Below are 12500 nucleotides of genomic sequence, written 5' to 3' on the forward strand. Positions count from 1 at the left end.
AAACCTGTTTTGGCCCGGTGCGGAAGGACAGAGTGAGTGCGCCCTAAAAAACTGCTGTAAGTAGCATTAAAACTAGAGTAAAAACAATCAGCAACTGAAATGAGCTTAAACCTTGAGTGAAAGACAGAAAATGATCCCCAGCATAGAAACAAGATCACCTGGTGTATTCATACACGTTACTGTTTATGCTTTATGATCTCTGCAGCAGAGACCAGTTCACCCAGTAAAGCCCAGCGTGTCCCTGCAGGACAGATGGCCGCAGACGGAGGGAGATATATAGCGTCTTAATCTCATTACTCCGCGTGGGGCCTGGAGGACTGTGCGTGTGCGTGTGCGTGTGCATGTGTGTGATGTATGTGTGCGTTTGTGTGTGAAGGTCATAACCCGACAAACGAGATCAGTGTGAACAGAAGTCAACGAGCGCGAGCTGAAAGAAGACAAAGAGAAACTTGCGCCGTCACAGATGAAGTGATAAGAAAGAAGACAAAATTAGAAAGAAAGGTGTGGTAAAGACAACATGTCTGGGAGCTTCTGATGCTATCGGCTCGCAACAGGTTTTAGACTTTACTTTATTACTGTACTTTTCCCTCTTATGTCCGACCCAACTACCTGCTGACTCGAATCATCTACTTTCATCACACCTGGGCTGGTTTAAAGGAACAGTTTGGATTATTTAAAGTGTGGTGGGGCAGCAGATAAACGTATTTCCGACACCTAAAATTATAATTTTAAGTTTACGTCGATTTAGAATATTTCCTCAGCTTTACGTTGCCGTCAGACAGCCTCGTTTCAGTTTACAGACGGATTCAACATGAATTCAGGGCGCACTCACACTGTCCATCCGTACCGTGCCCAAACAGGTTTCACGGCTAAAGTCTAGTTCGTTTGACCAGTGTGAGTGCAACCGTACCGCGCCTAGGAGCAGTACGGTTGGCGTCCACGGCCCGTTTGGGAGAGGTGGGCTTTAGTAAAGCACGTTTGCACATGTACGAGCACGAGTCATTTCCTGTGCGCCTGTTGGGACACAGAAAAAAGAAGGAGGGACCATGCGCGGACATTTCAAACAATGGCGGTGAAAGGTTCACGTTGGTGTGATGCGGAGGTGGAGTGTTTACTGCAGATTTGGTCGATGAAAAGATTCAAAAACAGTCGACAAGACGCACAAAAACTCAGAGGTCTACGGAAAGATTTGGAAACAAAGCCACGCATCGTGATGACGTCATCAATGCATGTGACGTGTTACGGCGTGATGACGTATAGGCAGCAAGAAGCATTCTCCGAGGCCCAGGTAGTGTGAGTACAAACGGGGCTGGAGGGGGGGACAAGGACCCTAAAGCACGGGGCGCGGGACGGACGCACAGTGGGAGGGCGCCCTTATTCGTAGTGTTTCATGCTTTGAATGCAACTTCACGCTGCCAAGGAAACGGTGCGGGAGAGAACAATAGCAGGAACAACATCATCATCAGTCTGATGTGACTGCTGAGGAATGCTGGAGGACGGTGGTGCGGAAACATCAGCACACCTCGGAAATGTAGAGATTAAAAAGCCTGCAGGACTCCAGAGCTGTCATTTATGTTGACATATTTTTGTTTTGTAGTTGAGGAAGAAAGGTTAAGACTTTTACTTTGTCAGTTAAGACTCATTTAATCAGAAACATACGCACAAGATTAAAAACTTCAGACAGGAAGTTGTCCTTTCACCTCTTTCCTATCGATGAAAAGGTGTCTCGCTGAAGAAAGAAGTGATCGTGATTCGGCCGTTGTTGCGTTTGGACACGAAAAAAGTATTTTGAAAAGGGTGTTACGGGTACAAACGTCTGAAATGGGTTTCCTCAGGAGGGGGGCTGGAGTCTCCCTTAGAGAGAGGGGGAGAAGTTCAGCATCCGTGAGGAACTCGGAGTAGAGCCGCTGCTGCTTTGTGTTGAAAGGAGCCAGTTGAGGTGGTTCAGGATCATCTGGTAAGGATGAACCCTGGGCGCCTCCCTAGGGAGGTGTTCCAGGCACGTCCAGCTGGGAGGAGGCCTCGGGGAAGACCCAGGACCAGGTGGAGAGATTAGATCTCCACACTGGCCTGGGAACGCCTCAGGATCCCCCAGTTAGAGCTGGTTAATGTGGCCCGGGAAAGGGAAGTTTGGGGTCCCCTGCTAAAGCTGCTGCCCCCGAGACTCAGTTAACGTACTTGAATATAATTTAATGCTACTTTATACAAAGGGTGTACGATGTAAACGATGTAAATGGTATAAACGGTAATTGTAATTGTGACTTGAACGTCTTTATGACCATCTGTTTCCATATATGAGTCACAATGTTGAGTGTGATGGTGCAGATAAAAGACCATTTTCTCTGTTTTTAAAGTAGAAACAAGCTCCAAGCAAAATACACACAAGTCCCTGACTCAGCCAGTGTGTGAGTGTGTGTGTGTGTGTGTGTGTGTGTGTGTGTGTGTGTGTGTGTGTGTGTGTGTGTGTGTGTGTGTGCGCTCCACTCACGAGTGTCATCTTAAGGAGGTCTTTGGTCAGCGTGTTGTACTGCTCGATCTTCTGCCTGATTTCCTCCCTGCTGAACTCCGTCCGCAGCTCTCTCTCCTTCTCCACATCCTGTCAAAGAGAAGAAACACGAGAAGAGTCAAACCGGGATCATTAAAACAACACCGGCTCTGTTCAGACAATAGCGGCGGGACACACGCGGACGGGCGCACAAGTACAGTCCAAGAATGTTTTGTGCGCGACAGGCGCAGTGGAGAAGTTGTTGGAAAAGTACATTTCTGGGTACAAATCTCCAAAGTCACGACTTGTTTATTTAAAAGTTTCCTATTTAGGCAAGGCAAGGCAAGGCAGCTTTATTTGTATAGCACTTTTCATACACAAGGCAGACTCAAAGTGCTTCACAGCACAACATGTCATGAATTCAAATGCATTACAGGAAGACAAAGAGAATAAAAACATAGACAATAATCAAAACAGTGCGGACGTTAAAAGTGCAAAGATTTAGCAGAAAGCTAAGGTGAACATAAAAGTTTTCAGTCTAGTTTTAAAAGTGGTCAGAGTGGGTGAAAGTCTCAAATCTTCAGGAAGTTTATTCCAGCTGTTTGTTGCATAATGACTGAAAGATGCTTTCCCTTGATTTGAGTTTACTCTGCGAACCACTAACAGATTGGTCTCAGAGGATCTTAGTGATCTAGAAGGCTTATGTAGTGGGAGCATATCAGTGATATACCTCGGCCCTAGACCATGAAGTGATTTATATGTGAGCAGGAGGATTTTGAAATCAATTCTCTGACGTACAGGAAGCCAGTGTAATGATTTAAGAACTGGTGTAATGTGCTCACATTTTCTGGTCTTTGTTAAAACTCTAGCAGCAGCGTTCTGAACGAGCTGTAGCTGCCTGACAGTTTTTTTGGGAAGACCTGCAAGGAGACCGTTACAGTAGTCTAGCCTACTGGTTATAAAGGCATGGACAAGTTTTTCTAAGTCTTGAGCTGACATGAGCCCTCTAAGTCTTGTTACATTTTTAAGGTGATAGTAGGCCGATTTTGTTACTGATTTGATGTGACTATTGAAATGTAAATCAGAATCCATAATAACCCCAAGATTTCTGGCTTTATTTGAGGTTTTCAGGGACAGTGATTGAAGGTGTTGGATGACTTTAGACCTTTCTTTCTTAGCACCAAAAACAATTATCTCAGTTTTATCCTCATTTAGTTGAAGGAAATTTTGGCACATCCAGTGTTTGACCTGCTCAATGCACTGGCACAGAAGATCTATGGGGCGATAGTCATTTGGTGATAGCGCTACATAGATTTGGGTGTCATCGGCATAGCAATGGTGGTCAATGTTATTATTTTGCATGATTTGTCCTAGTGGGAGCATATAGATATTAAATAAAGTCGGCCCCAAGATTGAACCTTGGGGGACTCCACACGTTACGTTGGTTTGTTCTGATACAAAGTCGCCAATGGAAACAAAATAGTTCCTATCTTGTAGATATGACTTGAACCAGTTTAGGACTGTGCCTGAGAGCCCCACCCAGTTTTCCAACCTGTCCAAAAGTATTGAGTGGTCGACAGTGTCAAATGCAGCACTGAGGTCCAATAGCATTAGTACTGAAGTTTTGCCAGAGTCTGTGTTAAGACGGATGTCATTTATAACTTTAATAAGGGCCGTCTCTGTGCTATGAAAAGGTCTAAATCCTGACTGGAGGTTGTTGTGGCAGCCAGTAGAAGCCAAGAAGTGAGTTAGTTGTTGGAGTACAACTTTCTCAATTATTTTACTTATGAATGGTAGATTTGAAATTGGTCTGTAGTTGTTGATAATAGAGGCATCTAGGCTCCGCTTTTTTAGAAGAGGTTTAATGACTGCAGTTTTGAAGGCCTTTGGGAAATTGCCCGATTGAATAGAGTTATTAACTATTTGCAATACGTCTGTTGATAGGCAGTCAAAAACATTCTTAAAGAAGTTGGTAGGTAAAGCATCGAGACAGCAGGTGGTTGGCTTTAGATCCGTCACTGTTTCCACTAGAGTTTTAGAGTCTATGGCATTAAAGCTTGCCATCATTGCTGTGTTATTTTGGCCTAAACGGGGTGGTGATCCAACTTTTTTGTTTGAGATATTGATGGCACGTCTGATGCCTTCAATTTTATTAGTATAAAAGAATGCAAACTCATTGCATTTCTGTGTGGAATGGAGTTCGGCTGGTATTTGTGTTGGGGGGTTGGTCAGTCTGTCGACAGTTGCAAATAGGGTTTTGGCCTTATTAGTGTTGCTGTTTATGATATTGGAGAAGAATGTTTCTCTAGCACTTTTTAAGACTAAATTGTAGGCCTGGAGCCTCTCTTTATAGATGTCATGGTGAATATGAAGTTTTGTATTTCGCCAGATTCGTTCAGCCTTCCTGCACTCTCTTCTCTGGGCTGTTACAACAGCAGCTTTTCTCCAGGGTGCCTTTTGCTTACCAGAAATCGTTTTAACTGTAACCGGTGCAATGACATCTAAGATATTCACAATTTTGGAATTAAAGTTGTTTACAAGATCATCAGCATGGCATGGGTTTAGAGGTGGTAGCGAGGAGATGGCATTTTTAAAGAGTACATTAGCATGTTCATTGATGTAGCGCTTTTTGACATTCTTTGATTCTGTTTGTGTCTCCGGAATTAAAGAAATGTTAAAGAAAACACAGAAGTGATCAGACAATGAAAGATCAGTCACAAGAACATCAGAAACATTGAGACCTTTTGTGATAATCAGGTCCAGGGTGTGTCCTTTACAATGAGTAGCCTCTTTCACATGTTGAGACAGGTCAAATGTATCTAAAATAGTAAAAAGTTCCTTTGCACCCTTGCCATTCGAATCGTCAATATGAAAATTAAAGTCACCAGTTATAACTAGGCAGTCAAAGTCAGTGGAGATACTAGACAATAATTCGGTAAAATCATCGAAAAAATTTGCTGAGTATTTAGGTGGCCTGTAAATAATTAACAGAAGAATTTTGGGAGAGCATTTCAACACAGCACACAGGTATTCGAATGATGTAAAATCACCAAGTGACATCTGTTTCCCCTGAAATATGTTTTTAAATATAGCAGCAACCCCTCCCCCCCTTTTCCCAGATCTACATACATCAATAAAGTTATAGTTGGGGGGTGAATTTAAACATTTGTTGTTTTTGTTTTTCCAGCACTGAAGGCCAGAATGCCAGAATAAGGGCGCACTCACACTGTTCCTCCGTCCCGTGCCCCGTGCTTTAGGGTCCTTGTCCCCCCCTCCAGGCCCGTTTGTACTCACACTACCTGGGCCTCGGAGAATGCTTCTTGCTGCCTATACGTCATCACGCTGTAACACGCCACACGCATTGATGACGTCATGGCGATGCGTGGCTTTGTTTACACATAAAATGACAGTACACATGTACTTTATGTGATAATAAGTAAAGCGTTGTGGTATTTATCATGTGATCCAGCACACTTATATGAAAATAAGGCGGGAGGACTTACGTAAATTCACTCAGAGTAAAAAAACTCCATCATATTCTCACTTTCCTGGTGTAAAAATGCACATTTCATCAAAGCTCTGCAGCAAGACTGTATTAAATCACGTCATTTTATGTATTTTATGTTTTATTTTATATTATATTTCTTCCTTTTCCCCCAAAATCATCTCAAACACGGACTTAACGTGTGCAAAGGGCCTCATTGCTGGAGGGTGAGCACATGAGCAAAACACACTCGGAGCCCCATGCCCTGCGACTAAACTCTAATTTTAGACAAAACATGGAAATCTCCTGCGGGAAAACTCGACAATGCAAGAAAATAACGGATTAAAATAAGTGATTAGTTCGACCGCCTGGGGGCCACGAGGGACTGGAGTGTGTGTGCGGGTTGTGTGTGTCTGCACAAGAGTGCTTTAGTGTGCGTGAAGTCAGCAGCAGTCGTCGCTGCGTTTACAGATAAACAGCCGTAGAGGTCGAAAGAGCTGATAAAGAAAGTTCTAGATAAAGATGACGTGTGTGTGCAAAACATCCGCACGTGAGCTTTTACAGCCAGTTATAAACACGTCACTTACAGCTTATTAATGCAACTAATGATTAGTTTCATTGTGGATTAATAGATTAGTTGTTTGTCCTAATTACACTGTTGTTTACTGCAGCGTTCCCGTAACTCAACATGCAGGTGAACTTTATAACCCTAACCCTTTCATCTCATCTCATCTTCAGCCTCTTATCCGGGGTCAGGTCGCGGGGGCAGCAGCTTTAGCAGGGGACCCCAAACTTCCCTTTCCCGGGCCACATTAACCAGCTCTAAGGGTGCACTCACACTGTCCTTCCGCACCGTGCCCCGGGCTTTAGGGTCCTTGTCCCCCCCTCCAGGCCCGTTTGTACTCACACTACCTGGGCCTCGGAGAATGCTTCTTGCTGCCTATACGTCATCACGCCGTAACACGTCACACGCATTGATGACGTCATGGCGATGCGTGGCTTTGTTTCCAGATCTTTCCGTAGACCTCAGAGTTTTTGTGCGTCTTGTCGACTGTTTTTGAATCTTTTCATCGACCAAATCTGCAGTAAACACTCCACCTCCGCATCACACCACGTGAACCTTTCACCGCCATTGTTTGAAATGTCCGCGCATGGTCCCTCCTTCTTTTTTCTACGTCCCAACAGGCGCATATAAATTACCGTCAGAGCCGTCGTAGGCCTCTTGCTCGTGCTCGTACATGTGCTCGTGCTCGTACATGTGCGCGTGCTCGTACATGTGCATACGCGCTCTACAAAAGCCCACCTCTCTCAGTCCGCAGTTATGCGCGGAGCGGGTGCACTCACATTGCTCAAACGCACTAGGCTTTAGCTGAAAAAACGGTTTTGGCCCGGTGCGGAAGGACAGTGTGAGTGCACCCTAACTGGGGGATCCTGAGGCATTCCCAGGCCAGTGTGGAGAAATTAACCAATAAATGAACTGATAATGGAAACAATCCACACTCGCATAAGAGTACGACGACTAAAGCATTTGGCTTTATCCGTTTTATTTTACACTAAGTCTGTTTTTGTTGTGTGTCAACAAAACAAACACACACACTTAAGTCTATAATGTCGACCGCTGCTTCCTCTTTTTTTAAGCCTTAAAACAACAATTAAAGATTTAAAACAGGACGCAAACGCTCGAAAAGTCAGTCCTGGTGTTTCATATCTTCTGTCATTGAGTTCAGACTGACTTTCTGCAGAGTCGTGTGTGTGTGTGTGTGTGTGTGCTTACATGGGCATAGTGCAGCCCTCCTCTACGTCTATTAAAAACACACACACACCCACACACGCGCACACAATCCAGAGAGCTTTTGAAGGCACATACACCCTTATATGGGAAACACGCTCTGCTCAAAGGAAAGACAAGGTGCCAATGCAGCATGCACACACACACACACACACACACACACACACACACACACACGTTGTGTGTGTGTGTGTGTCAACATTAAACAAGTCCCCCCCTCCCTCTCCCCCTTGCTTTACAAAAGCCCACCTCTCCCAAACGGCCGTGGCCGGCAAGTGGTTGCACTCACACTGGTCAAAGGAACTAGACTTTAGCAGTGAAACGTGCTTTGGTACGGTACAGATGGAGAGTGTGAGTGCGCCCTAAACCCTACTGCATATCGGTGCATTGAGTCAATTTCTTAGTGGCGGCGATGACCGGTGTCTGATGCCAGAAAAAGACACTGACTCACCAGGATTAGAGAGGAGGACACACAGGTGACAGTGGACCTCAACAGATCCGCTCAAACACACACACACACACACACACACACAAATGACATCACAACAACCATGAGTATGAGAATATTAGATTCCTTTTTTTTAATTTCTAAAACTTGTGTTGAACTATCGTGACTTTACCTTTGACCTTTGTCACATTCAGCCGTCACTTTAAGAGACTGATAAGCTTATTATTAAGGCCAGGTAAGGAGATTATCTGTCATCCGCAGACAGACAGGCGGAGAGATAGAGAGACAGACAGGCGGAGAGACAGAACCAAAGGCAAGAAGAAAAACAGAAACATTATCAATGACTCATGGGTATCCTTCCTCTCGTGACTGTGCTCGATCCAGATTAAGGGTGCACTCACACTGTCCATCCGTAATGTGCCCAAACAGGTTTCACGGGTAAAGTCTAGTTCGTTTCACCAGTGTGAGTGCAACCGTACGCGCCTAGCTGCGGCCAGCTGGCCGTCCACGGCCCGTTTGAGAGAGGTGGGCTTTTGTAAAGCACGTTTGCACATGTACAAGCACGAGTGTGCACACGTGTACGAGCATGAGGCCTCTGACATCATTTCCTGTGCGCCTGTTGGGACACAGAAAAAAGAAGGAGGGACCATGCGCGGACATTTTAAAACAATGGCGGTGAAAGGTTCACGTTGGTGTGATGCGGAGGTGGAGTGTTTACTGCAGATTTGGTCGATGAAAAGATTCAAAAACAGTTGACAAGACGCACAAAAACTCTGAGGTCTACGGAAAGATCTGGAAACAAAGCGACGCATCGCCATGACGTCATCAATGCATGTGACGTGTTACGACGTGATGACGTATAGGCAGCAAGAAGCATTCTCCGAGGCCCAGGTAGTGTGAGTACAAACGGGCCTGGAGGGGGGGACAAGGACCCTAAAGCACGGGGCACGGTACGGAGGCACAGTGGGAGTGCGCCCTAAGTGACTTCCAACCTTCATAAACTGCCTTTACCTGCACCAGTAAAACCAGTTGTTCCCATTCATCCATCTGTTTATTTATGGTAATAGGAGTGAGGGGAATACTCCTGAATTTAGAAATGAATGAGTTGTTTCTGTTTTAAACCCACAGAGCTTCTAACACCGACCCAGACTGATGTTAACGGCTGAAAAACGATCCCTTTAGCACTCACGGGTGTGCAAAACCAGTGTGTCCAGTTCAGGACAGAGAGGGTTAAGAGGAACTGGGAGGGTGAGAGCAACCAAATTCAAACAAACAAGAGAAGCAGAGCACAGTGGAGCTACAACACAATGAGGTCATGGTCCTATTTAAAAGCACAGCAAATCCTCCCCCTGAAGCTGGAAGATCAACACTGGACGGAGAGGAGGAGGAGGACAAAGACAGGGTCTCAATGACAGAGAAGAATAAAGATCCGCACTTCATTTGCATCCCTGTTTGAGTTGAGTAACACTGAAGCTGTGGCCTTACACTTCTATTATTGGTAGAAACAGCCCAATATTTCATTATAAAGTATATTAATTGTCAAAAATGATACATATTGGCAAACCTGTTGTATTAATAAACATTTGCTGCCTGCTGTTAAGTTTCTGAGCAACTTTTAGAGAAGGAAACTCTGCAGGACAGAGAAGAACATCATCTGCATACAGTCGAATCCCACAACACATTAAGGACACAGTAAGACAGAGCCACTTATAGAGCCACTGCACTTATAAAACAAAGGATAACGCAGAGATACTAAATGTTTCGCATGCTTTGCCTTTGGTTAACACAGGAAACAGATTACAGGAGTTGGTGTGAAAAACCCTGACGTAGTTAGTCTTTTTTCTCTCTATCAATTTAGTTACTAGATGACGCAACACTTTGCCTCCACTGTGGGAACGTATTGAATTTGTGATTTGCATTAAATGACTCAAATGTAACTCAAATGTAACAATAAGCTAACATTAATCAAATAAAATAAAGCGTAAAACATTAAATAAATCAAACAATTAACTATATGTGACAGAGTGCAACAGACATTGTGGTTAAACGTAGGTTTATACAATATACAACAATACGCAGCGTGCAGTTTAACAGCATGTTAAATAAAATAAGTACAAACTAAATAAGTGATAACAGTGTTAAAGTGTAGAAGCATTTCATACTGAACTAAGTTACAGAACAACTAAATAAAGTGATGCAGTGATGATATAAAGTGATGCAGTGATGATATAAAGTGATATAAAGTGACACTTGCTGCTCAGAGCAGACGTGCGTTAAAAAAAAAAGCAGAACAGACTCTGCGTTTAGCGCCGGAGCTACCGGGAAACGCTGGAGAAAGCAGAAGAGAAAGAGGGGATAAAAAAAGAGAGCACGCAGAAAAAGAAGAGCTGAGAGAAACATGTGAAGTCTGCATGTGAAGTGGCTTTTATCACACACACCTGCAGCATTCCTGCCTTTGTTAAACACTGTCACACTCGTCTGCACCCACTGTCTGTAAATAGATGACCTCATGCGAGTGTGTGTGTGCAGACAAAACACGCCTAGCTCGGCTAAATACACCCTAAAGCAGTGGACTGTGTGTTTGAGTGTTATGGGCGCCAAAGGCAGACTAAACAACAGAGGTTCGGCTGTGCGAACCGAGTCTAACTTACATGTTAAAGGACAACAAAGACATTTTATTTCTGTCCGTGTGTTTACTTACTTCCTCTGAGCTATGCTCGTGTGAAATGACGTTGAGTAAAACATTAACAAGGGAGTTTATATACTGGTTGTTACTCTAACTTGTTGCTATTCAAGCTTCTTTTTTTGACAAAATCTTTGGTAATACTAGTCCTAAAAAGTTCTTAAGCAAATAGACACATTTCAGTTAATGTAGCTAGCTGTGAGTTAAGCAAAAGTATCTTTTTATTAATCCTACAGTTACTTTCTTTACCGATCATTCTGACAGTTATTCTCTCACTTTGGACGATAAAATGTCAGAACAAAGTGAACTAGAATACGTTTCCAAAGGCCTGAAGTGTCGTCTTTAAGGGCGCACTCCCACTGTGCGTCCGTCCCGTGCCCCGTGCTTTAGGGTCCTTGTCCCCCCCTCCAGGCCCGTTTGTACTCACACTACCTGGGCCTCGGAGAATGCTTCTTGCTGCCTATACGTCATCACGCCGTAACACGTCACACGCATTGATGACGTCATGGCGATGCGTGGCTTTGTTTCCAGATCTTTCCGTAGACCTCGGAGTTTTTGTGCGTCTTGTCGACTGTTTTTTAATCTTTTCATCGACCAAATCTGCAGTAAACACTCCACCTCCGCATCACACCAACGTGAACCTTTCACCGCCATTGTTTTAAATGTCCGCGCATGGTCCCTCCTTCTTTTTTCTATGTCCCAACAGGCGCACAGGAAATGACCTCAGAACTGTCGTAGGCTTCGTGCTCGTACACGTGCGCACGCTCGTACATGTGCAAACGTGCTTTTCAAAAGCCCACCTCTCCCAAACGGGCTGTGGACGGCCAGCTGGCCGCAGTGGAGCGGTTGCACTCACACTGGTCAAACGAACTAGACTACCTGTGGAACCTGTTTGGGCACGGTACGGATGGACAGTGTGAGTGCGCCCTAAATGTCTCATTTTGTCTTTGTACCTAATTTAATCAGCGAGAACTGACTTTGGAGAAGCTGGAAAAGTTTGGCTAAATAAAACGGACTAGCATAACAGTTGCTAGGGTTGGGCGATGTATCTGTCGTCTTACTTTTTCAGCCCAGCAACCGTTGATCGTGGAAACAATATATCCGCCCAGGTTCAAGCATTGAGTTCACCAAGATATAAATGAGCAAAATAAACTCACAAACTGTCACAAAAAGACAAATTCTCACACTTATTTTCCTCATTAAACAGGAAAAACAACAATTGTACAGCTTACGAATTCAAGTTTCTCTCTTTAGCTCCCACAAAACTACAACCGTAAATATTCTCAGTGATCGCCGACGGCCGAAATCAACTGACCGATCGATTAATCGTCTCAGGTCAATATTAAGCATTCCTTTGTTATTGTAAACTTTATTTCCCATGCAGTACGCTGTCTAAGATATTCTCTAGTTTGGTAATGTGCCAAGTGTCTCTATGTTACCTTTGATTATTTGTTTCTTTCTAGAAAACTCTGCAAACGCTCAAACACTGAACCTTTCATTAAAGATCTCTATTTTTAATCCAATATTCATGTTTTTTCTACGCTTTTAGCTCATTTCTAATGTGTTTTCCCTCTAAATCAATCTTACATGTATTTGTCAACCCTCTCCCTT

The 12500-nt window shown here is 44.1% G+C and overlaps 1 protein-coding gene across 1 annotated transcript in view; it reads right to left on the reverse strand.

Annotated features, from left to right (window-relative positions):
• The window catches only part of rassf3 (Ras association domain family member 3), a gene marked incomplete at its 5' end in the record, with an annotated part of 79132 nt that overhangs the window by 7233 nt on the left and 59399 nt on the right, over positions 1-12500 (reverse strand). Inside the window, one exon of the mRNA XM_083935582.1 lies at positions 2489-2596. Within this exon, the coding sequence (XP_083791708.1) occupies positions 2489-2596 (108 nt within the window). The remainder of the gene's footprint in view (positions 1-2488; positions 2597-12500) is intronic.

This window comes from Echiichthys vipera (assembly GCF_963691815.1).
Source record: "Echiichthys vipera genome assembly, chromosome: 20".
Lineage (NCBI taxonomy): Eukaryota > Metazoa > Chordata > Actinopteri > Perciformes > Trachinidae > Echiichthys > Echiichthys vipera.